At 37.6% G+C, this 27,133-nt stretch overlaps 1 protein-coding gene across 9 annotated transcripts in view; it reads right to left on the bottom strand.

Annotated features, from left to right (window-relative positions):
* ITSN1 (intersectin 1) overlaps positions 1-27,133 on the bottom strand; it is a 146,701-nt gene that overhangs the window by 21,944 nt on the left and 97,624 nt on the right. For 7 of the 9 annotated variants that reach the window (XM_030020956.2, XM_030020951.2, XM_030020957.2 and 4 more), the window contains 4 exons: positions 20,509-20,554; positions 15,638-15,759; positions 12,384-12,501; positions 8,145-8,336 (listed from right to left, as the gene is read on the bottom strand). In XM_030020956.2, the coding sequence (XP_029876816.1) occupies positions 8,145-8,336; positions 12,384-12,501; positions 15,638-15,759; positions 20,509-20,554 (478 nt within the window). Of the gene's footprint in view, positions 1-5,114; positions 7,827-8,144; positions 8,337-12,383; positions 12,502-15,637; positions 15,760-17,266; positions 19,401-20,508; positions 20,555-27,133 lie in introns of those variants that run through there. The other 2 variants (XM_030020959.2, XM_041125026.1) reach the window with 2 other exon arrangements.

Here is a 27,133-nt window from a genome sequence, read left to right as displayed (position 1 = left end):
ATGTAAATCAGAGGTCTAACAAACAGAACTAGTTCTCTCCATGGACTATCAGCTTCATTAAAAGTGAACAAAGTGTTTAATTATTTTTCTCTAGAGACTGGGGAAGTTTACTGTTCAAAGATGCTGATGACCTTGGTTTGAAGTGTGGTTTCTAACCACCAACCTTTTAGAGGAAGCATTTAACATGTTGAATTGTAATATACTGTAGCAGCTAGCTTGACAGCCAGCCAACCCAGATGTAAACGGGCTACTCTGAACTTCAACAAATGGTCTACTTTTGAACACTAAGTATTTGGGAAAATAGCCTGCTTCCTTCTTCTGAGCAGAACATGCAGGAGACACTTTTCTGATAGGGGATTTTCTTCATGAGGTGCAGAAGTACAAAAATTTTTCTTGTCTTTGTATTAAAAACGCCAAAGAACTACTGGGTTCCTTTCCAAGTGGAAATGTCAGGCCATAGGGCTCTAGCTAGTTTTTCATGGACACCAAAGTACTATGCAAAGTACTTTTATGAACATCTAAATTCCACTTGCAGCTGTAATAATATCATTCATGAATTCCATTCGCTAAAAGAGACTCCTGCTAGGGGCTAGAAAGTGCACTTGATATCAGACATTTCCACCAACAGATGGGAAAGCTCTGCCATGGGTAAAGTACAGGACTTTACCTCAGTGTAGAATTGGTTAATGTTTCTAACTTAAAGCACACAGATAGTCCCTCATGCATGCAGCCATTCAGCTACTTAAAACCAGGCACCGGCATTTGTTGTCTCAGTTACTGAGTGTCCCATTCCTTCGTTTTTTCTCTCCTGCTCTGAGAAAGCAGAGTGTTGGATCCCATCTGGAAGATGCTGAATTTGAATCCTTAGCTACAATCTAGTAAGCTCAGAAAAGAATGGGGAAATCACAAGAGCTAACTTGGTATGTTCACAGGACTGTGAATATGCAAATGTCTGCCCTTTAATTGAATAATCAGTACGACCCCAAGCAGAGGCATTTGCACACACTCACCAGACTGGTTACTCTCGTCTGGACTTACAGAACCAATGTACAAATGCTGTAACTAGAAATCCGTGCTTTGACCTCCTCCTATCACCATAGGACCTGTAGGATTAAGGGACTCCAGAAATGTAAAAAATGATTTCAAATATCATTCTAAGAGGTAAACGCGTTGCTCCTTTTCCTTACAAAGTCAGCCCTGAAAATACGGGTTTTATAAGCTAACCACTAAGCTTGAAAGCTTAGTGCAAGAGAAGTTGCTTTTTCACAAGGAAGGTTCTGCTCTAGAATTCAGTAATCTACGTACATAGGCACAACTTCTGATTTCTTCTAATCTGGGGAGATTTTCTAAACAACGTAACTGCCAGATTTCACTGAAAACCTCATGCTGGCCCAGTCTGTAATGACAAGATCACAGTAGACAGGAATCTGTTCTATTATAGGGAACCAGAAACAGTAAAAAATTATGTCACAGTTTTCCTCCAAAACCTTAAGCAGGGAGGAATAGCACACCATGATAGCATTCCTTCACCCAGATGAATTACAGCATTCACTGTTCAGTCTTCTTATCAACTAGCTTCAGATGCAACCACTAATCTCCCATAACTATCTCAAGCTTTTGCTGAGGACAGCACAGAGTCTGGTAATCAAACAGATCTCTCCATCTCAAGCTTCTGTGATGCAAAATCCCATTTCACAGCTGTTTTCAACAATTTCAGCATGTTTAGAATTTCTCAACTGGACTAGTATGTCCATTTATTGTTAGAGCAGAGCATTTCCCTCCGAGACGGATAGAAGTAGGATCTAGAAACAAGTCTGGCAAGTGCCACTTGCAAAATATTAAGCCTTACTTCATTTTTGCCAAGACCAGTCACCACTAACACATGTGCCTCCTCCTCCTGTTCGCACCAGTCAGCTATTATCAGGCGGACAGATTGCCACTGCCAATCCACACAGGCCAAGCAACAAACTCAAGGATCTTTCATAACAATTTTCATTTTCCTGTTTTTTGGTTTTTTTTTTTAATTTTAGAACATGCTGGAGTGTAGTCCTCAACAACATACACTTGTGATACACTACCACCATATTCATTTTGCAATAGCAAAATGTTTATGCAGTGTTTTAGGTTAATACCTTATTTTCTGTGAAAAAAAAAAAGTTTTCATATTCAATCAAGGGAAGGAGGGGAAGACAACAGGTGAGACAGTTGGGAAGGAAACCTACTAAGTCCTTTCAGAAAAAACCAGAACATGTCTACTACTCCCTTTCCAGAATCTGCTTGGGGAGAATAAAATCCTACATGTGACAGCATGGATGCATCTAAAAATATAAATTGGCAGAGTTAACCAACTCCTGGACTTGTTTAACATCACATCAGGTAACTTTAAATCTCACCTCTGAATTATGACCCAGGACCTATCTTGAGCCCCTGACCACTTACTGTACAGTAACAGCAAATCAGTCAAGAGCATCAGCCACAGATCCAAGCAGAAGGAACTGCACAGTCCAATTTTACGTGGTCTTCCGCAAAAATAAAGATGCTGTACAGGTACTTGACTTGGAACCAGAAATGTGGTAACTAAATGTAGTGTTCTAAAAGTTAAAACCTTTTAACAAACAGCATTTTATTATTTTTTCACCTTCTCGGGCAGACCTCCAGCCACCATCTTTCCTGGCTTCAGGTCTTCCCCCCCGCCACAAAAAAAATTAAAGTGAAGGAATCAAACCAGATGATTGTAACACTCATCTGGACCCAGAATTACTCCAACATATGAAACAATTCAGAAGAGAAAACTGCATTTGGCAGAGATGAGTGTGATGGAAAAACATGAATCCAGTTTCAGCCATCCAGGCCAGGGCACAGAAAACCTTTATCTGTGACACTGATTTGCATCCAGTTCAGACTAGCACTCCGCTAGCGCTGGCACCAGTTCACAGCTGTCCACTGGTGGGTACTCAGCTGAGCCGGCAGCATCAGATCAGCACTCTGTGGGTAAAAGCTGGTACCTGGACAGACCAAATGCAGAAGTCAGGAACTGAATGGCATATAGGCACAGAGCTTCCTTCTTGCTGCTAGGGCCAGCTGCTACCGAGGGGTCAGGCTCAAAAAGGTAGGTAGGGCACGAAGAAACAAATGAGAAACTTGTGCTAGAAAATGGAGCTAAATCCTGTGATCAAGGCCACAGGGAATGCAACACCTTCTAAAAGCTCTACGCCCACTTGCTGTAGGACAGCTATCTCGGGTACAAACATCTTTCCAGCTTTAGACACTAACAGCTACCTTTTCTATGAAATGCTTAATTAAACAAGATTAAACTTGTTTTTAAATCTGACTTCTTATTCTGTGTTGCTCCACAGGATTAATAAAAGTTACAGAAGAAGAGTTACGGGTTTGATTCAAATTAGTTTCCGGCTCTACGCAGACATTGCCATCTGAATTTTTGTGCTGCGGAGGAGCACTACAGGGCTACAGGGTTACTTCTCAGATTTTGTTCTTTTTAAAGAAGATTCCAAATTAAGACGTATGGAAAGGGGAGGGGAACAAAACAGCTGTGAAACTTGCAGTAACAAGCTATAGAAATTTGTCACGTGTATCAGAGTTATGTTTACACACACTGTTAACATTACTAGGTTATGCCAGATAGTTAAGATAACTCTCACGATCTCTCCTCACATGGACAATAACTCAAAATGACTCCTTATTCATGGTAAAGTACTCCTTTGCAAGCTATCAAACAACAAGTACAAAAGCCCATAAAGTCTACATGCGGGAAATGAAGTCTTTGTGAAAATAATTTACGTTTTTAACTGCATCCAGGACAACCTTCTGAAAACATTCTTTCAGGGTCTGGAATCAAAAGGTCACTGCAGTGCGCTCTATTTAGCTAAGTAGCAGCTTGTTATCCAGTTGTCTGTGTACATGCACTTAGCTTGCAATTCAAGTGATTAAATAATATTTGAGATATGTTGTCCCTGGATTTACTGAAGTTGTCTAAAAAAAAAGTTAAAAATAAGCCATTTATTGTAATCAGAAGAGGACTGCATATAAGGAGCTATTTAACAAGAAGTTAAATAGCTGGAGTCAATAATCACAAAGAACTAAAAAGAACTGCTTTAAAACCAGAGAACAAAACCAGAACATGCAGTTATTTTGCTGCCTTGCTGGAAGGTTATGGTAATAGGCCATTTTAAAATGTGTTCAGTGAGCTCACTGGGACTGAAAGAGATGCCACTGAAGTGCCAAAAGAATTGAGATTTAAATAAAACTGATTTTGAATATAAAGCAAAGTGTTCTTGATAAACCCACATTTCAGACTCCGAGATGTCTTGGACAGATTTAAAGTACTGGAATTGATATTAACAAATTCCCCAAAAGAATATCCATGGGAATTCTTTCTCAGCAGACGAATACAGAGGACATTCTTCTCAAGGTGAGCAGAAAAACTGTGAACAAAAAAGCCCACCACCACTTGGAGTGGTCTCTAAATCCAGCCTCCTCTACATCCCTCAAGTGCTGGCTCCTGTGCAAAGGGAGAAGGTACTTGACACACAAAAGTTAATATAAAGAATGCATTCAATTGACTAGGCAGCAGTGAGACTGCTCTTTTGCTTAATGTTAACTTAAAATACAGATTAAATCAAAAATCATGTGAATGGTTTCTTATTTTTGTCTATGCAAGTCTTGTTTCAGCCTTGACTGGGATTCCTGTTGCATATGCAGCCACAAATTCAAGGACCAAAGAAACAAGAGTGTGGGCACATTTCCATCACAAGAGGCAAGTGTTCTTTTGGAAATACGTTTGCTTGCTGCAGTCTGGATCTGTGGCTTTGGGAGGGGACCATGTGCCTTAGGAGGCTAAAGGTCTTTTCAGATGAACCAGGAAGGAGCAGAGGGTCAAAACTGGATTGAGACACAACCCTGGAAAACTACTCTTTTTGAAGGAAATAATCAGTTTTCTTTATTAAAGAATTGCTTTCATACTCCCTTTCTCATAAATATATATATGTAAACAAAAAACCAGACAGGTAAGAAAGAGTAAGTGCAATATCTTGTTTCCTGCTACTCAGGGGAAATCACTGATTATGAGGAAGATTAAACACTACCATGCCAAGCTATAGCAGTACACTTAAGAACTTTAATAACTGAGTAAATAAACATTATAGGTATTTCAACAGTGTATATCAATATAAGCCACAATGGTTTGAATATCTTTGTCTAGGACATTTTAAATGTGGGTGGGTGGGTGGGTGTCTACAGAGAGACAACTTCAGGCTGTTCTTTTCACTTCACTGAAAAACTGAACCCAGGAACTTTTAGGGTGCTGTGATTTTGAAAATCTTTCATGAGACATCACTTGCAGCATCTTTAAGAAGCATATTAGAAAACATGTAGCCTGCAGATTATTATAATAGGGTTCTTTCTCTTCTCACTTGAAGTAATGGGGAAAAAAAAGCAGCATCTGAATCCCCTATTTCCAAAGTATTGCCAATATCTCAATATGTAGAGAAAGTATGTCCCTGGCCTGAAGTCATAAAACCCAAAATGTCCCTTAGGACAAATGCTTTTAGTCAAGTTATAAATCTTTCAACACAACAGCTCATTATGGGAAAATGGAGATATCCTTTCATTAAAATAACATTTTAATGCACAAAATATTGAAATAGTGGAGTAAAATCTGGTTACATCATCCTCAGTAAGCAAAACAATGGGCACTGAAATTTACAGGTATTACATTCTGTTCAATTTCTGTCATATACCAGACAGCATATTTTTTAGCAAGTGGCTATGATAGAGAAGAAAATTATTTTTTGGTTTTTATATGGCAGAGTGGTAAAGGAAAAAATTGTGCATGTTAAATACTACCCTAAAAGGAAAGAAAATCTGTGCAATTTTGCATGTTTTAAGACTAGAGCTTCTGGCATAAAACACAGAGCCTAAGTCAACATAAACCCATGGTAAAACAACAAAGAATACTTAATTCATCTACCAGTATAGTGTCAAAAAATATCAACTGATTTGTAGCATGTAGAAACCACTGAATAGAGAAAGAAAGGTGCAAAAGGTTGCAGATAATCATGATCAATCTGAGTAATTATATTGAAATAATATTCAAAGAAACAAGACAAGTGTCATTCTAAAATTAAACAGGTGGGCTTCAGGCTGTTCTGGTGGCAAACTCATTACATGCACTAATGCCACTTGGTGAACTCTGTGTGTACACAGCAACAAGACAACAAACACATTTTAGTCTATCTTTTATATGAAGAATTTAATTATCTATACATGTAACTAATTTTAAAGGCTGTATTACAGTTGTTAAAGCTGCAGGTTTTTATATATTTATATAATTTACATTCATATTGATGAAATACTGAAGTGCAATTGAATAAGGAGCTTCACTTGTTCTTTGCACCGCATGACGGGTCAGAAGGAGGGAGATGGGGTAGGATTAGAAACACTACAACACTGCCAGCATGAAATTTAGAAATAAATGAAAGACATAAACCAGAACATAACTAAATGGCAAAGTAATTAGTAGAACGGCTATATTGTGCTTGAGGCATTGGGAAGAGAGGGTTTTCTGCACTGACAGCACCAGGCATTTCATCAAGAGCTTGCAACTAATGCTGGAAAGACAAACATGGCTTAGCTACAGCACACCTACTACATAAACTTGACTGTAAGCTCCATTTAATATTAATTTGTATAAATTCCACAGTCTAGTTTAAAAAAATGTAAACATTGGAAATTAATTGCAGGGAGATATTTCTATACATTCTTTCTTGTCAGGAAAATTACTTGTTCAAAATGTGTTGTTCCATAGTCATAAGAAAGCAAAAATGAGAAATGAAACTTCATGTAACCAAGATGAAAATAAAGAAGTTAATTCTCAAATCCCACATGAATGTAGCATTCTATTGATTTCTAATACGAAAATGCAAAAAATGAAATATCTGAGACAAACACAAACCAGGGTGTTTTCTAACTGTATGCAGCTACAAGTAATGTGCAAAATAAAATTAACATAACTGGGATAACATCATTATGCAAGGTTAATATCTCTTGCATTGGAAGGAAGTTAATTTCTTCTCTCCGCAATGTATTACACACTCAACAAGGAACACCTGATACATACAGTACAATAACTACAACAAAATACCTTATCTGTAATTGGGCACATTTAAAGTTCCTTAAACTGATTTAACTCCTTCTGTTCTTTTGTAATTAAAAAAAAAAGAAAAAAAAAAAAAAGAAAAAAAAAAGAAGACATATTGACAACACTGGACAAGTGAACAATAAAAAAGAAAGATACATAAAGTCTCAAATTTATGGACATTTGGAACAATTTTAATAGCACATGCAGCATTCCTTGATAGTGGGTCTTTTTGCACAAACAAAATTGCAATGAAGAAATTTAATTTATACTTTTCCTTTAAAAGGCTAAAATACATATTTAAAAATAATTTTAAAACTACTGAAAGCACCTGTGCAAAGGTGGAAAAATTAGTTTGGTAACTCTGAAAGCCACAAAAGGACCCACTATCCTCTGATTTTTTTGTGTTTTTTTTTTTTTTTGTTTGTTTCATTTTAATTTTGCATCTATATCTGTAGGTAATTAACTCAAACATTGCGATTACATGCAACTAATGTAAAATGAGGTAAACTGCTCTGCAGTGTGTTCTTCTACTCAGAAGGCAGTAGATGATCATGCTGGAAGCCACATGATCAAGGCTGCATCTCCCATCATCCCTCTGGGCAGTGATATGGGATAGTGGGTCTCTTTGAGGACTTTCAAGCCTGAGTGGGGGATGGACAACATATGATTCCTAGAAAAAGGAGGAAAACAACACATAAGCAAAACAAAACAATGAGCAAATTCAAGCTAGGAAAATGAGTCAGGCATGTAAACAGCATGGTGCAAAAATGATAAAGGGTAACATGCTACAAAGGGGATGGGAACTAAAAATAAAACAAACATAAAATAAGGTTTGCATTACAGAAGGTCTTCAAAGAGACTTTGACAAGTGCAGCAGTGGTGAAGCTTTCAGTTCTGCAAACCACAGCAGAATCACAGCAATGCTGCATGTTTCATCTTAAAGTACTACACAAATAATCACAGCATGGCAGCAGAGAGGGTCACTTACATTGCTGGCTTGGGTCCATGTCTGTTGTCAGCTTCACATAGTTGGATGGAAAGAGACCCACTTGTCCATTCACCTCCCCTTTCCACCAGTCTGGGTCTTCCTTGTTAAGGACGTTTATAATCTGGCCTTTATTGAATGCTAGCTCATCATCATTCTGTGCAGTGTAGTCATACATGCCAATTACTTGGCACACTGTAAGATAAAGGAAGAGGTCTATCGCACTGGTAATGTTTAAGCAAAACATAAGCTATGCATAAACCAACTACGAACACTACACATGTCACAGTATAGTTCCAAGACACTATGCCGATCTGAACCAGTCCTGCCATGGTCCTGCCCCTCTCTCCTGTGCCCCTGTACTGGTGTTTAGCTGAGCCCTCAACAAATTGGCTCAAGATTTAAAAACCCAAAGAGTTTCCTAAGAGCATTGCTCTCTCAGTAAGCTGACTGAGGGGTCAGGATCACACCAGGGAGGGCACAGCACAGCAGTGCGAACTGAGAACAGTATAACTTGCCTGGAAATGTACCCAAGATACTTTTATTTGGAAGTGCTCAACAGTAGGAGAAGGTTGGAAAATTTAAAATTTTAGCAAAAAGTCAAACACTTCAAGGATGTTAGCTTTCTATTGACACTTCTCTCTTGCTTCATATATATATTTTTTTGCCCACAAAAGCACCAAATCTGTTGCACATTTATAAAAATTGCATTTTGCACCCTCACCAACCTGTTCTGAAAAGTATCCTTTCCACCAGAACTGATCAACGGACAGAAAGTCTGGGAAACATTTTAAGTTCCACTACCTGAAGCCTGAAAAAGGCACTCTTTTCTAATTTAGCACCAGACATGGTCATCACAGCTTTATAATTCAAGAGAAAGCCAATGGTGATATCCTTATAGTACCACTGAGGTGTTAGGAACACAAAGATCTTGGAAAGGATGAGAAAAATAAAAAGCATCCTTGGCCATTTAGGTTGCCCTTCTGGCACCACAGCACTGCTTCCAGCAGTCTATTTTCTATTTCCTTACTGTGAAACTCATCAGCTCTGACTGGTTCTCAGAATACAGCCTCTTCTGTTCAATTATAATAGAGCAGTTTTCTTAATTCTCTAAAGCAGCAGGACTGTTTATTTAAATATATAATTTCCTCTATTTGTCTGATGTTTTCCTTATGCCAAGTCACAGGGCTTCTAGTATTTTGCCTTGAGACACAAGACTTCTATCTGCTTAGCCTTGCTGTCAGGTTCTCTCCATTATATTCATCCTAAAATTTTCTTTTATTTTATTCTTGTACTCAGCCAGCAACTTATTTAAATTTGTCAAATAGCTCCTCTCTTCTTTTTTAATTTATATTTCAGAAATTATTCAACTCCTTTTAGTTAATACTTTGTGCCTGTTCACAAAGATCATAATCAAATAAACTCCACATTTAACAGGACTCTGCATGTCTCGATATTTAGCTTTATCATCTGCAAAAGGGGGAAAAAAATTACAAAAAAATTTTAAAAAGGGGCACTCTGTCATTTGTAACAGCTAGCATATCAACTAACCAAAGCGTACATTTCCCTGGCATACTGGAGGTATACCAGCATTTCTAAATGAATGTATATTATGGTGTACTCCTGTTTTAGGTAGTTTTGTGCTAACACAAGTTCAAACGTGTGAACACCATTGATGTTCACATTTCACTTTAAAGACCTGTGAATCTGTTTTACAGCATTCTTGTTACAGGTTTACAGGTTATCACTAACATTAAAAACGATAGAAAATTTAAGCTAGACCATACCTTAATACAATGTGTACATTAACAGATTTGTAACCCATTCTAGAGTTAATATCTTTCAAGAATTTTTCATTCAGATCATTCTCTTCTACTTCAAAGAATTTTATGAAATTTGGTGCTGTCCAGTAGTATCATCAGAATATCTAAACAGTCCCACGGGATCCCGAGAATCACCTTAAACTTGGGAAGGTAATTTAAGAGAATTCTTGAAGAGACAGGACTCCTCAATTGAACCTAATGCAGTGACCTCATCTTGATCTTCTTTACACGTGGTCCCAAAGCTTAGAATACGCCTTAGTCCTATGTAGGAAGCTCTTATAGTAGTCCCAGCAAGAAAGTTCTTCACTTATTTTAAAGTCCAAAAGCCATTACTAACTACAGACGCAAGCTATAGCCTACCTTCTCTGAGCTCCAGCGCTTTTCAGCCATTTGTTTCCTTTTTAGAAAGATTGTCTATTGATTAATACTAGTCCTACTGCAACAGCAGAGGGGATCCAGGTTCTCATACAACACTCATGATCAGTAGAATCTCTAATGTTGTCTTTTTTTAAACAAGCAGAATAGCTGAAACATGTTTCCCACTATTCCTATATTGTGAACTTCCTTATGCCTGACTAGCTTCCAGTAGCAGTAACAGTTCTTTTCATTTCTCAACACCAGGAAGAACACATTCATGACACAAGTTTAGAAGGGAACACACACAAAGCAGTCAGAAATTAGGAAAACCGCAAAATATAAAGCAAAAGTGTGCATGCGACAGAATTTAAAAAAAAAAAAAAAAAAAAAAAAAAAAAGGTTGTTCAAGTCATGCATTTTGCATTACAGTATGGCAGATGAAGAGCATATTCATCAAAACAAAATGACAAAAGAAACAGAGGTTTTGATGATACGAGTTTCTGATGGATCCCCTACCTTCAAAACCCAGACAGTAATGGCACACTCTCAGACCCTTCATAATGCACCACCTTGGGAATTATTCAACCCTTTTAGCTGCTTTTCTTCAGGCTTTCCATGTCTTTTGCTATAGTAAGCCTCCCCACTAACATACTTCTGCTACGAAGATGCTTCTCAAGCATTAACCTCTTAACCTCTTACATTAACCACACAGTTAGTGAGGTCATCTGTCATAATGGAAAGACAAGATTCTTCTTCTCATCCTCCAAAATGAAAGGTCTATAACACAGTTGAATCTGATAAAAATGAATGCCATTAAGACTGTGATGTTCTTTAGGCAATGAAAAAAGTACTAAAAAGTTTTAGTAGTGTGTTTGAAAAGTCCCAGACTGTCAAACCTGAAATAATTAAAAAAACCCACAAAACCCCATCATATAGCCTTGTAAAAGTTTGTGTCTTAATGCTGAGTTACCATTTTAACTGCAGGACTCAAACTTGTGAGTCTTTATAGAAGTCTGATTTTCTGCATCTTTATGACTACCATCAAAGGAACGAATTGTAACCATTTATAACATTTGCATTCTCTGATATGGTACTTTTATTAATACCAATAGCACATGAAACTAATACCTCAGCATTTTATTCTAGTTCCATAAACTGCATGATAATCCTTCATACATATTTAAAGGAAAAAATTATGCTCACAACCATTTTTCATTTAGAAACATTTATTTCATTTTAATGATAGACAGTCAAAAATTGGCCTGGGGAAGCAGTGAGCTTTTGCCCCCTGCCACCCTCAACTAAATCCAAACAGATGATTGACAACCATGTCAAGTCTTTTGGGTGGCTTATGGAAGAAAATACATGCATTCTACATGTTTTTGACTGACAAGAATCCTCTTTACTTAGTACTACACCAACTCACAAGCCCAAAATGGTTCAAGACTGAAACAGTCACAAAGAACGAACTTTTTGTTCTTAGTCTTCTGCCTGCCTTTATACCTTGCAGTAGAGTGACAGCAGGACTGTTTGATACTGCCTGTAGTGGAGCTGTAACAAAAAGCTTCAAAAATACAATGGTCTATCGCTCTTGCGTCCTTTTATAAACCTTAAAATAAGTAGCAATACAGGACAAAAAATACATCTTCATCTGAGTGGTTTTCTCACACTTCACCTTAGGGAAAAATAAAAGGTTCTGAATGAGAGGTGCCTCAACTGCTAAGCCCATGGATCATCCTGAACCTTTAAAAATTCCTTTACTACAAGTAGTGCAAAGAAATAGGACTGGTAATTTGAAAACTTTAAGATATAATGTGACAGACGGCTTTTTAGCACTCAACAGTTCATACCTGAGGGGCTACTACCATAACCATACAGACCAATTGTATGTATTTCTCATTTAAAAGAAGAAAAGGAAAAAAAAAAAAGAAGAGTTTAACTAAAGTGACTGGTATAACAGATACTAAATATCTTACTGAATTTCCATAATTATTTTTAGAGGTCCTATTGTAAGTGACACACATTACAAAAGCAACTTTATTAACGCAACCGCATTGCTTACCTGAAGGTAATGCTGTTGATTTAGGTAGCTCGGTTGGTGTAGTTTTACTGGTACCAGGGCTCAGAAGTTTTACATAATTAGCAGGGAACCATCCTATCTGCCGTTTTTTTCCTCGTGCCTAGTAAAAAAACAATTCTTTTAAGAGGATTAAACACATCAATAGATCCTTAGACAAGGTAATTTCGCCAATATGTTAACTACTTGCAGTCACACTGACTATTTTAGGGTAAGAAAAATGCATTTTATAAGGAAAAAGTTGGCTATTTTTGTGGCAATAGTTTAATATTATGATACTTCTATTCCGTTAAGTAAGCTTTCATAATATATAAACAGTAGTTTATAATATCTGAACAGTAGTTATTTACTACTGAGTGATTTTTCACTTAACAGTGTTCCTACTTAGTGTGCTTTATAATTAATACTACAAACCTGATTCTTCTGAAAGATTCCTCCTGATTCTGTTTAAACCATAACTCTAGAATATTAGGCTAGCTATTGCATTAATGAGTGGCAGCATTTAAATACTTTTTCATTATGCAAAGAATTGCATTTAAATAGATACCTAGATTGTGATAGTTTAAGAGAGTAAGAATCCAAATGACCTCTTTTCTTTTAAAGAAGGAGTATCTAAAGTTTTTAATAGTATCTCCTGCCCAACAACAGAGTATAAACATGTCACATTAACCAAGTGCTAGAAGAACAGCAAAAGATTACAGCAAGAAAAAATGGGTAAACTTTGGATTCAAATACAAAATCCCAAAGCGAGATTCCAATCAAACAAAAATTAAGCTTTGGCACCTACAAATACATACGGATAGACACTGTCCAAATGATTCTAATTAACAGATGTTAAGGTTTTGGAAAATACACTAGATGTTCTTATGCTTATCTAATCAGAAAACATCAGTATGAAAATGTGGTGCACACATGTATTAGTGTACGTGTGGTCCATGTGTGTGTGCGCTGAGAGAGCAGCATGTTACCTTACACCTGGCCTACAGCAGCGCTCTACCGCTTGTAACACAGCTGCAATGAGTCACTGTCAGAGACACGATATTGGAACAGACAAACTGCAGGTCCAACCCAGTGTGACAAAGCTTGTGTTACCGAAGCAGGATAGGAATTTGACAGAAACTGCATCCTGTTATTTTGCCAACCGCGTTGTTCATCATGAATAAAATCAGAAGATAAATCCTTACTCAAAGAAAGGTTATTCTAAAACTTTGAATCAAATCTCAGCTTCTAAATCTATTAAGTCTATGTTAAGAATTACTTTACTTATTCTCTTTTTGTGTTGTTAGAACAAAGTTGGAATTTTGGCCATGTAGAATTTTGCCTTTAAAAACAAAATAGATGTTAATTTTAGTGAAAAAAAGTCATCTAATATGTATACTGTTCTTTAACTACTTCTTTCCCTCTCTTTTGCTTTACTGAAGAAGAAAGCACTTGATCTAAAGTGTATCTAGATCATTCATTTTAAGATATTCTGGAAAACTGCATTAAACCTAGCAAAGTAATGCTTAACATTCGCCTTATTTTACCTTCACTCTGACCCCTAAGACAAGTATGATCAAAACTTACTTGAGGCTGAAACTGAACTGTACATACAATTCTAAAAAATCTGCCACTTTGAAGTTAAATGCATAAAGAAAAGTTACTATTAGTGCCCTTCTCCAAACCTTGTCATAATTTCACTGGGGGGGGGGGGGGGCAGAGTTGCTGTTTTTATTTTTAATCAATTCTTCAATCCATTTCACCATGCTGCTGCATTAGCCTTTGTGCTCACAAAACAAAGGAGCACTACTATTACAGTGTTGGAACAGGAGAATGAAAAGAATAGGTAGGGGACTGGCAATGAACTAAAAAACAACTTGTAAAACCATATGCAAGATAGTAAGGTACCCAAAGCTACATATAAGTATTTACACAACCAAAAATTAGTTTTTAAAAAACCCTCACATTAGCTGCTAAGTGATGATTGTGACAGCTCTTGCCCAGTGAAGCCTATTTTCTATCTTAAAATAATTTAATGTGAGGCACTTTAAAGCTACAAGTTAACAACAACATAAAGGTTAGTGAGAATGAAAAGCAAAGCAATCCTAGAACATGATTTCTCCACAAAAGATGAAAAAATATCACCAGGAAAGGCAAAAAGGGCAGGTAATAATGTGAAAAAAAAAAATAATCTGAGTTAGTTGAAGCATCTGCATTGCAAAAATAAATTGATTACATTCTTTCACGTAATATTCCCTGTTAAAAAAACAAAACCAAAGAAAACCTCATTCAGTGGTACTGGGGGCGGTGGGGGGTGAGGGGAGCTTTACCACTGAAAGACTGAAAGTCACAGAGAAACAAAGTTTCTAGATTGTCAGGTTATACTTTTAAAAAAAAAACTGGTTAAAATATTTGATTATCTGTTATCTTCTGATAAAACACCAAAGCTCTCTCCTACCCGATGCTTGCAACAGACACCATTCTTTTCACTCTTCTTCATTACACTGAGCTGTTGCTGAGATGGGGCCATTAAACTGGTATTCTACACTGTTACATTCGTTAAGCAACCTGAAAAAGTGGTGGCCATCTTACAAAAACCACTGCTGTAAAATACTTCTCAATCTTTCAACAAAAGCGATAGCCAAACTTTTGGGCTGAAGCAATTTAGAAAGCTTCTTAGGAAGACATTCAGGACTGCACACCCCAGTATTTCTTCTGCTTTCACAGTGCACACAGGTATCAGCTGATCCAAATGCATGTGATATGCCTGGTCACTATTGGAATGGGACGTACAAGTAGACCCTGTCACTTAACCCAACAGTCCCATACACTCCTGTTGCATGGCTGGCTTTCCCCACAACCTGACATGCAACTGCTTTTTTGCTCACATGAAGAAGACTACTGGACATGAGACTGGGAGGATTCAAAAGCAGCCAAAACAATACACCCTAAAATCCACTCCTTTCTTATATCTGAAGGGCCTCCAGGAAAATGTACAAGGGAGTGGACTGCAGGCTGGGTCTGATTCGTGAGATGGGTATCTTTGACTTACAATGAGGCACAATGGCTTCCTCCTGCTGTCCTCCAAAGTTCAAAGAATTGGAATGTATGTATATTTTTGTAAAGGCATTTTATTTGTAAATGCTTAATTGCAGAACATTTTCAAAATTATTTATCATTGATGCATTCATCATTTTGAACTATTAAAAAATTACAAATTTTTTTACATGGAATTTTATTTCAAAGAAACAGTAACTAACTTGGAGCTCTCCTTCCCACCAGCCACCTGGATTCTTCTTTCTGATAAGAATCAACTGACCAGGAGCAAGAGTAAGCTGTTCTGGACCCGTTGCTGTGTAAGAGGCAATAACTTGGGCAATTTCTGTTGAAGTGGGGGGAAAAAAAAAAAAGTTAATTTGGAAAAAACTGAACACATTCTATACAACATTAAGTCTGCTATTATCACTGGCACAGTACAACCATTTTTTATTTCTTTCCATAAAATTGTTATGTATTTATGTAGTTCCATGAAAACATATGGTAATTATAAAACAGATCAGAAGTTCATCGCACTACCGGAATAAAACAGAGGTGCAGCACCTCTGTGGGTAGGATATAAAAAATATTTGAAATAGAGAAAAAGAATAATGACCATCGTTAGAGCTGCATGGCTCTTAAAATCCAGCGTCATAATACTGTTTTCCAATAAATACATTTTTGTAGCATCAGCTTAGACTAAGCTCCCTAAAAAGAGGAGATACATATTGATGACAATATAATGAAGAAGTTGCAGTAACAGAGGTGCAAACTAATGAAGGCCTGCAGAAAATTTTTCACCATCAGACTAGACAAAAAAAAATGAATGTTTTCAAAATGTAACAAACAGGATTTATTTTAAAATCTTTATTCCATGAACATTAATACAAAAGTGGTGCCTTATTTGATCACATACCAGCATGAATCTGATGCAGAGTAACTGTGAGCTCACGATTATCTCTCCGTTAAATTAGCCAAAGTAGACAATGCAGTTTATTTTACAGTGGTTGTGGAAAGACAGATGATAACTTAGTCACCACAAAGTCTGGCAGGATTAACCTGGTTTTTGAATCAATTTGAACTGACAGGAGTTTATAAGCGGCTGTAGGCATTTTGATGTCCTACTGATAGCTTTTAAGTCAGGTTTAGCATGTCATCAAACCGTGTTTAGGGTGATGGAGAACATGTTTAATATTATGATAACTGGGAACCTTTCCTAAACAAAAGATGGTAGATTTGGGAAATTTTTAGCTTTTGGTAAACTAAACCTTTTAGGCTGCTACATTTACATAGTCCCTTTTTAGCCATGAGCTAAGAGGAATCTGTGGGGAATATTTTTTAGCCTTCACTGAGGTGTAAGGGGTCTCAGAGATCCAAAGTAGCACAAAAGTAGTGTTGTTACTGCTGAAAACTCCACTTTAGGATCCCAGTACACAGTCATTCATCACTTAAGCATCCTCCCTAACAGAATGATCCAAGCGTTGTTTTTTTGGGGAGGGCATGGGGAATTTGGTTTTTTGTTCTTATGAAGAACCTTTCCAGGAATAGTAAATTCTGACCCTGTGTTTAAGACAAAGGAAGTTTTTATCTGGCAATGCATCAAATAAAATTAGGGACCATCAAACAGCCAATGTGGGCACTGAGTTTGGTTATAGTTTTGGAAAAAGACTATCCTAGAACAAGCCCACAGCAGAGCTAGTAGTACAAGATCACAGAAACGTGTCTCAACTGCTTCAGTGCAAATACTGTCAGCTTAATTTAAAACCTCAGCAATTTTCTGATCACAGAGCAGTATACTGCTTGAGATTTTAGCTTTTATTTGAAAATCTTGACTAAAAAAACCTGTATCAATTTTTTTTTTTCACTTATGATTACTGTTTGTATATATTTTCAATCTAGTCTACCCTAAAAAACTGGCACTGGAAGACTAAGCAGAAAAAGGTCACACCTGCCATCAGTTTACCCCTTTATAAAGCAGCAGAAAGCAATGCGACTGTGAGTGAGGTGGACTAGCAGTAAACACGGCAACAACAGCAAAAGGGACTGAGGCTGAAGGGAGCAAGTACACAGAAGTGGTCTCCAGCTTTCTTATGGGCAGCCATACTAAGAAAGTAACACAGTGCTGGGCATCATCCTACTTGGCCCTCTCTGTCAACCATCGCCAAACTTCCTGTGGCCAAGAGAAACAGCAAAGGCGCTCAGTAACAACACATCACCCACAGGCTGTGAAATGAGTGGGGTGTCTGCTGGCAAGGCAGAGAAAGGGAGCAATCATTGAAAATGCAGTTGTAGGCAGAGGAAACCACAAAGCCAACTCCCTTGAAACAGAGGGAGGTTTTGTTGCAGGGAAGAAACAACAAAATGATTTGAAGACCGCCAGGAAAACGATCAGATGGTTTACTTAAAATTTAGAAGAAAAGAATGATTAGGAAAATTAAAAATGGTCAAAGCAGCATTAAAGATGTAAAAGAACAACATAAGGAGGATGAAGGTGCAGAGAGATGACAAGCAATCTGAGGTCACTGCAAACAATGACACACACAGAATTATCTATGGCAGAACCTCCCTCATGATAACTCAAGGAGGGGAAAGGCAGGCACACAGAGGTGGAACCAAACAGGTAATGAAAAACCAGGAGCTGAGAGTTAGAAAGATGCTTTAAACCTGGATCTGGAACTTAGACAGCACACAAAGTGTGAAAGCAGAAGACAGAAGAAAGAATTTCTAAGTAAAATATAGGTGATAGTAAGTACTAAGTAAGTACCAAGATACTAAGTAAAAAAAGTAGATGATGATAGGAGAGCAGATTTACATAGAGAAAACCCAGCAGCAGCACAGTCTGTCCTGTATGAAGGCAAAGCAAGCAAACTATTTGGCAGGAAACATGGCTATACTACTAGAAAGTCCGCAAGCTCCCTGCATTTGCAGGTTTTTCCACAGAATCACATCAATTCCTCCACCCTAGAGCCATTCAGGAGGCAAGATGAACACAAGTAAACAAATTAACTGTGGGAGTTTGTCAAAATCACTTTATTTTTTTTTTTAAATCAGGCAAAAACTTCTCTCACTACCATGGCAATTATAATATTCAGCATACCATACTGAAAGAGCAAAACTCTTATACCTTGCATCTCTCTCAGAACAAGAAATTTCTCATTTTTATCCACAAAAAGGTGATTTACAGGGTTCCAGGTATCAGATATCCTCTTTCACCAACCAGCAGCATAAAGAATTTTTACTGTGGACTGTGTGTTAAATAAGTTACAATATGAATTACAAGTTTAACATTCAGCTCTTCCATGTCACAGAGAAGCAGAAAGTTAGAGAAACCAACTCAGCAAAAACATTAAAAAAACAGAAATAGCTTTCCTTCCAGGAAGAGCTTTTTAATTTTGATTTATTCAAGTATTGAATTACTGAAAAGAGATCCAATTCAATTACAGTTCAGGCCAAAAAATGTGGCCTCTCCTAAAACAGGTACATTTAGAAAAAAAAAAAAAAAAAGCCTTCTCACAGATATAATCATATTGCTGCTTGAATTCACAGAGAGCAGTTTCTTTTCCTTTGCACTTCAACACACACTGTTACCAACTCCCACCCACTTGTTCTGCTGCTTCTAGAATAAACAGGAATATTTCACCTCATTCATTAGCATTTCACTTACATTGGCTGAGGACTTGCAGCTCATTTATAGCAAAAACATCCTTGCTGAAAAAGAGGCAGGATTGTTCCCAAAGTGTTCTTAAACTCCAAAAGATTCTGAACACAGCTTTTGTCAACATGCCCCCAGTCTCCACTGAAAGTTCAAATCCAGGAGACCAGTGACTATAAGGCTGGTACTCTAGGCTGAAGTCTTGCCGTCCGCAATTCTCCCATGCATGGAAAAAGCAGCCAGCCCCATCAGCATCTTCTCACTATTCCTACCAGGTACCGCTTCCAGAGGTTTTGCAGATCTCTATTCTTGTCTGCTTCTCATGAGCTTTGTATCTATTAACATAACTATTTTTAATCATGCAAATGAAAGTTAGATAGGGCAGGAGCAGTTTACTTCCAAGCCCTTCTTTCAATAGATCAGTATGATTTGGATCAGTATGATTCAATGGATCAGTAAGATTTGACCACAGCAGCCCATTGCTCATATGTAAAGGTAAAATAAGCCAAATGAAGTTGGGGCTGCTGCAATCTACTCTCCCTGCTCCTCTTACACAGTGAACCAGTTCAGGGAGACAAAGCAAAATCTCCTCCCCACAAAACAAAACATGCATATGCATGTGTGTGCGTGCGGAAATAAGGCAAGATTTGGTAGATCACATCCTTGAACCACCTCACTGTGCAACTGAACAAGCCTCAGAGAAAGGGACAGCATAGAAGCATGGAGCACCCCCTATTTAGTTTGGTTCAGCTCAATGCAAAGTCATCTCTTTGGTACAAAAGCAAATAAATACACCAATGGGAAAAAAGAGGTGTCTTCTGGAAAGTTTACAAATGCCTGCCAGTGGCAGAGAATGCACTTTTTTAATGATCTTTGGAAATACAATGGCTGTTTGGAAGGACAGCCCTTACCACCCCAAAAGCCAGGGGACCTCTTTCTAGCCAAAAAGTAACCTGTAACATGATCTTCTGCAATATGACCAGGCTTGACAGGCAATAAGCTACATAACATGGATACAAGGTATATGAGAAGCGGGCCCAAGAGCTCACAGAGTCTGTGTATACCATATTGTGTAGCATTCCAGGCAAAATGCTGCAAAACCACAGGGTAAGAATGTGTACTTCCATTTTCAGAGGCACTGGCAAACTTGGGCTTTTTGTAGGCTTTCTATGATTATAGGCAATATATCATGAAGTTTACATTCATTTTTGAGCAAGCAGATTTTTACTTTCTAGCTACATGCTATTTAGTGACTGATGCATGCTAGACAGAATGATTGACAGATTATGCATTATTTTATTATAGACAACAGTTTTCATTAGTGCAAATTACTACAAAATTACCAAGAGCATACATAATTTATTTTCACGGAAAAGACTTTGTTGCCAATGAACTTAAGTACTTAAGAACAGATATAAGGTGCTGTCACAATATATGACTCACCAGGTTTCTTCCCTAAGCTTCCTGTTTTTCCAGCTGCTCCAGGAGCCTTGAAAGAGAAAGTAAGATGTAAGTTTAGCACTCATATTTATTTCTCCAGTATATGAAAAAGTTTTACTATGCTTCACTTTGACACACTAAACAAGCATATAAGTAAAAAAACGCTCACAGGAAGATTCTATTCTTACAGAAACCCTTAATATTTTAGATGGCAATTAATATATAGGAATAAATACCAAGCAGTGTATAAAAGTGGGTAACTAACTATACAAACATGTAGACTTCTTTCCTGAACTTTTCTTCCTTTTAGGGACTGCAAATACCAGTGTAATTCCAAATCATATAGCATTCGAATTGTAACTGTGTATCTACAGAATGTGAATTCTGTCAAGTTAAAACAACAACAGTAGTTTGCAACTCTACAAATAGCTGGATTGCAAATACGCCTAAAAAACTAACTGGACACAATTATTTCAATACTGTCCATACGATTCTAAAATTTCTCATATGGCACATTAGCATACTCAGTATAGTCACTGCATCTTTAAGATGAGTGATCCGAACTTTGTAGGTGGTGTGTGTTGCAGTAGCAAAAGCGCCACCACCATGTTTGTGCCCTAGTGAGACCATAGAACACTGAATAGCAAGGTGATTTCTATCTATAGCTATTTCCTCTCAACCTCGATGGGGTGAGATGAGGCATGAACATCATTCAGGCCAAGAGATTTGCAAGAAAAGCCTTTGACCAGCCACAAGAAATCCAGCAAGCAGTGAAATCTGTTCAGTTATGTATAGGAAAATAGCGATACTGAAAGATGAAATTTAACATCACAGTGTGTGGTCTCAACTCTGCCCCTTACACGCCTCTCTTCCTCAGTCATCTTCCAACCCTTTTAGTCACCATCCCTGTCTAGGACAGCTTCCCCTTGCCCCCTAAATAATTACTTCAGTTTCTTCCCAGTACACTGCCAGTCTTATCTTCTGCAATAAAAATGTTTGATATGGATAACAGCAACGTAACAAATCTAAACTATACTTTGGTCAGAAATGTTGAATAACCATAAATATCCTCTTGCCTTCAAGCAAGGCTCACAACACTTCCACCTCCCCTCAACTTCTCCTTTAGGATCCTCCTTACAAACATGGAGCCTACATCAAATGACCTGAAGGTTTTCACAGAATCCTAATTCCTCTACAGAAAAGAATAGTTTCATCCTCAATATTCTCCATATTAACTTGATGCTTTGAGAACTTGGGGATTCTGGCAGAAATGAATATAAGTAGTAACTAAACTAGATAAATGACTGAGAGAACAGGGCCATTTAAAAAATGTGTATTGGTTTTGAATGCCTCTACAAAATAGATTATTAGTTAGATCTTCAATATGTCTTAAAGATTACATAGCTGCTCTAAGACATCCATGTTTTGAACACCTTTCAGAAAAGCTAGTAATGAAGCCTGATCTTTCAGACTGAACTATAGCACCTCACAACACTGTATTAGTCAAGCCAACCCCACCTAATAACAGCAGAAAACCCAGGAGAGTTGGCATTGCCTGCCTCAAAAGCTGTAACTGGTATTGGAAGATAAGAGTGGGGATGGGAAGAATTTTTTTTAAATTTTTTTTATTTGGCACCAAAGCAGCTTACATACATCTAGTACACCACACTTCGCCTTGACATTTTGCAACTTAAATGTTGGGAAGGACTGTGGCAAGTGGATACTTTAAGTTAAATGATACTTGGATACCACTGTCTCAGTGCTACGTTCTTGTCATTGTAAAGGACTGATTATAGTTACTTTCTACAAGACCAACAAATCTTCCTTTTTTCCCTATGTTCTTTTCCTTCTCTTCAGTTCTCCAACTTTCTCTACAACCACTGTGACCTCTATTAACAAAAAGAGTGAAATAGGAAAGCATCATGCAGAGATCAGATACAAAGACTAAGTTTAGGTCTGGGGACAAGAAGAAGATGGTCCAGACAGAGTGACTGCAAGTCAATCAACAGTCACAAGTAGGGAAGATTAAAAGGTGTGGAACCAAAGGTGGCAACTGGCACTGATACAGTAATATCAGGAATTAATTCTGCTTTGGAAAGTTTTTCTGGCAGAGAAACACCCTCTCCCCTCCTCAATAGAGAACAAGTGTTTGGACCTTCAGAGAACACACTCCTTCAAAATATCACTTAGTCAACATCCAAGTTGCCAGATTAGGAGCATATGGACAGATAAAAAAGGCTGTGACACTGTATCTTTACAGTTAACTGGTAAACATATAGAGATTATTTTAAGAGAGAAGCTTCAAAATCACCTTGACCAGACTGAGTCTGAATTCTGTTTGATGATTCTCTGAAGCCTTGGTAAAAAAACAGGAGAAATACATAGAAAAGTCCTGCAGTACTTCAATAAATAACTAAATTAATAAATAATGCATTTAAGATAGACCCAACTTCTGGCCTACTCAGTAGTTGGAGAAATAGTTTCTATTCTTTCTGTTAAGAGGACATACCCCATTCTATTTCCCTTTTGCACACCTGAGACACTAACTGGATCTGAGAATATTTTGTGACAAGTCTCTTGAAACCGTAGAGCAGAACTGCCTTTGTTAATTTAATAAAACACAGCAGTAGACTTGCCAACTGTGTTGTACAGCAAGACCCTTAGAATCCAGATTAAATACATTCAGACTGTTACTATTTCAGAACATTTATGCAGAGTTTTGTAACTACAGGCATCTAAATTTTTGTGTTTCCAAGGCCACCATATGAGCTCCATACCTTATGGAGAGGTAATTATCACCAGGCTCAAGAAAGGCAGGGTAGATTAAAAACCTGTTACAGATCTGTATCCATCTACCTCAATCTAATGAAAACTCTGAGAATGGACCATGAACCAGTGTCGTTGTTTATTTGAAGAACAAAGACTTTCACACTGTTAATAAGTAGAAACTTTAAGGAACAGGAAATAGTTTAATTTAGGAACTTGAGGTGAATGGGTAGCCTGGGACTAGGTACAGAAGAACAGATTAAAAAAAAAGTCTTCTGATGTATAAACCATTGATATTTTGAGGCTTACAACCATTTCTATAAACTCTACGCCTGCTGTTCAAAGACCAGCACTGCCTTACTTTTTTCTTAGGGCCTAAGTTAATAGTGCAGAACACATTAAATTAATTTACTCTTTTAGCAACATTTTTCACAATCAGCCAGCTGTCCAAGCACAGCGGCACATCTGAAAGTTAACAGACAGCCACTATTGTGAAATCCTTTGTAAAAACTGGCTCTGTGAACAAGCTGAATAGCAAAACCCTGTATGTGTAATGGCAATTATCCACTTGGAACAAGAAATAATGTCCTGCAGGGCATATGAATCACTTTATGAAAATAAGCATCCCGGATATCAAGATCTCCATGAGCTCTGTGCTTTTTCCTCCCTCTCTCATCAAGATTTTATCTGAAGATGTGATTTTCACCAGCAAAAAGGGCAGTTGGAGCACTTTTTGATGAACTGCACTTAGCTGTTTCAGCTCCAGACAAGCTGAGATCAGGGAAACATCAAATTGACCTCTCTAATAGTTTTCAGTATTAAATGTCTATTTCTGAGTTCTCTACAAAGAAGATTTGTCAATATGTGTGCCTGTCTCTGACCAGACAGGACAAGCATCCAGTCCTTAAAGGCACACAAAAGGCAGCTCTGCACATCCGAATATAAATTCCCAGGTTTTGAGACTAAACTCTGTTAAGAATATCTTAAGGGAAAACAAAAACAGTTCCTTCACAAAAGTTCAAAGGAAACTTAACATTACTAACAAGAATGTAGCTGAGGTTAAGTAACTAATTAGCAACTATTACTATCTACCTATGAAACAGGCCTCACAGGGTTTTAGGAGGCTGACAGTGCAAGTTCCCACTCATCAACTACAACACGAGCTTACGGGTTATATAAAGAGACTTAGGGCACAGTTTCATGATCACAAGATATTCCACAGGTTAGGCAATTATCTGTAATCTTGTTCCTATACCTGCGTGGGGCAAGCCACCATCTTTTTGATGTATGTGAAGAATTATTGGCAAGGCTGAACTATAATCCAGATCCTGGACTGCAAAAAGGAATGCTTTTCTTAACCAGGTAAATTCCCTGATACAGACTTACAAACACCTCTACTGCCACAACTGAAGGTATGTTGCACCACTCAGAGGAGAATCAAGCTGCTAGACTTGGGGACAGAGAGTTCAGAATTTCTTGTCTGGACTCTCACTGAGCTCTGTTGTCAGGGTAAACCTATACCCTGCCTAACACCACAACTTACTACTGTACAAAATTTACTCTAATTGTCAAAAAGACAAGCTAGCCTGCTGCGGTGAGTTCCATAGTGCTACAGCTACAATGCTTCCACTAACTGAACCATTAAGTACTCCTCTTCTAATCTGGGACCTGATCTAACTTTATCTGCTGCTCCATAGTCACTAGATTTGAGATAACTGAAAGATAGGAATGAGCACAGGCATATCCCAAACCACATACTAAACGTAAGGTATGATGTTTTGCTTCTAAAATGAAGTATTTAACACAAAAACCAACTAAGAATGCAGTTCAAAACCAGTTCAAGCTAATCTAAGCCAACGCTGAGGCAATCTTGCCTCCTTCACTACTCTCCTCCCATACTAACTCTGGTACCTACATTTTTCTAACCCTTGCTGAGCTGACTCAGGGTACCATCTTCAAAGTATGTATTACTTCTGCTAGACTAGTTTTCTGCTCTGCTTAGTGTCCTGAACTGGCTTATTAACAGGTCAGATGAAAGATAGTGGCAGCAAATTTGGGGCAGGTAGGACCATACTTGTGCTCACTTAGAATGGGTTACACGTGATCATTTTGTATCAGAAATAGTGTGGCCAGCAGGACTAGGGAAGTGATTGTTCCCCTGTACTTGGCACTGGTGAGAACGCACCTCGAGTACTGTGTTCAGTTTTGGGCCCCTCACTACGAGAAAAACATTGAGGTGCTGGAGCATGTCCAGAGAAGGGCAACGAAGCTGGTGAGGGGCCTGGAGCATAAGTCTTATGAGGAGCAGCTGAGGGAACTGGGGTTGTTTAGTCTGGAGACAAGGAGGCTGAGGGGAGACCTTATCGCTCTCTACACCTACCTGAAAGGAGGTTGTAGTGAGTTGGGTACTGGTCTCTTCTATCAAGTAGCAAGTGATAGGACGAGAGGAAATGGCCTCAAGATACACCAGGGGAGGTTTAGACTGGATATTAGGAAAAATGTCTTCACTGAAAGGGTCGTCAAGCATTGGAACAGGCTGCCCTGGGTTGAGTCACCATCCCTGGAGTACAGATGTGCCACTTAGGGACACGGTTTAGTGGTCAGGGTTGTGATTGGACTCGATGATCTTAAACGTCTTTTTCCAACCTAAATGATTCTATGATTCTGTTCTATGAAACTAGTCTTAATGTGTACTGTGAGGTACAGTTTGTACCTCACAAAACATGGGAACAACTAATCAAAACTGGGACAGGACTTCTCCAATGTAAGACTGATTAGTTCTCGAACTAGAAGTGTTAGGGATTGAAGAAAATTGTTAGATGATGTAAAATATAGACGAAAAAAGTATCTAAAGTGTTTCTGAAAGCAATACCACCATACTATTTCTCCCAAGGACTGCAATACTAAGTATCATTAACAACAAATTTTTTTTAATCCTGTCTCAGAGGATGTTATTGAAATTTCTCTACTATCTAGAAATTTATTATATAAAGCCTTTCTACAGCTACACATGTCACTGCAGGTTTTATTCTTCAGCTTTTCCACCAACAGAAATAATTTTAAGTGACTTTGCTCAAGCTCTATATTGCAGACAGTCTTTCATTGAGTTGTATCACATACACACAGAATTCAAGACTTGTGGAAAAAGCCTTACCACCTAGATTTCTAAAAACACAGTAATTTTTACTTATTTACTTTTCAAACCTCTCTTATTCTTAGAGACATAAATAGGAACTCCTTCTCATCAAGACATTAATATTGTATTCAACTATGACTCTAAGCTAATTCCTACTAGTAGATTAATTATCCTGTCAAACAGATGAGGAATGTAAATGAGAAAACATCTTTCTTTAGAATGCCTAAAAATAAAGAAAAAAAATTTAATACGGACATGTTCTATCGGATTATTCCAGGATAAAAATCAGATGAAACAGAACCTCTATTATTCAGTGAAGAGATTTCAAATAAATATAGTAGTTAGCTAAGTTTTGTTGTGAAATTGTTCCCCTTGATTGCAAGAAAACAATGATAGGGGAAAAAATAAAAGATAATAGACTGAAATATCACTCTCTATATCTTTTTTTAAAAATAAAGGCAGTAAGATACAACTCAGTCATTAAAAACTCACCTGGGGAACAAAGTAGTAATAGCTATTCTGATTTGTGTCTACGAAACTGCCAAGTTAATAGTTAACATATGCAAGATTAATTTTAATATATGATGCACAAAGTTATTTACGACATTATGTTGTAAAGTGCAACTATTATTGTTTTCCCTTTCCAATATCACATTCAGTAAAACTGCAAAATATTTTTAATTCCCTTATGATCCACTGACTTGAAACTATCACTACAACACCAAA

The sequence above is a fragment of the Aquila chrysaetos genome, chromosome 7 (assembly GCF_900496995.4).
Source record: "Aquila chrysaetos chrysaetos chromosome 7, bAquChr1.4, whole genome shotgun sequence".
In the NCBI taxonomy this organism is placed as follows: Eukaryota; Metazoa; Chordata; class Aves; order Accipitriformes; family Accipitridae; genus Aquila; species Aquila chrysaetos.
The sequence above is the reverse complement of the archived record's forward strand: the minus strand, read 5'-3'. Positions and strand labels throughout refer to the sequence as shown.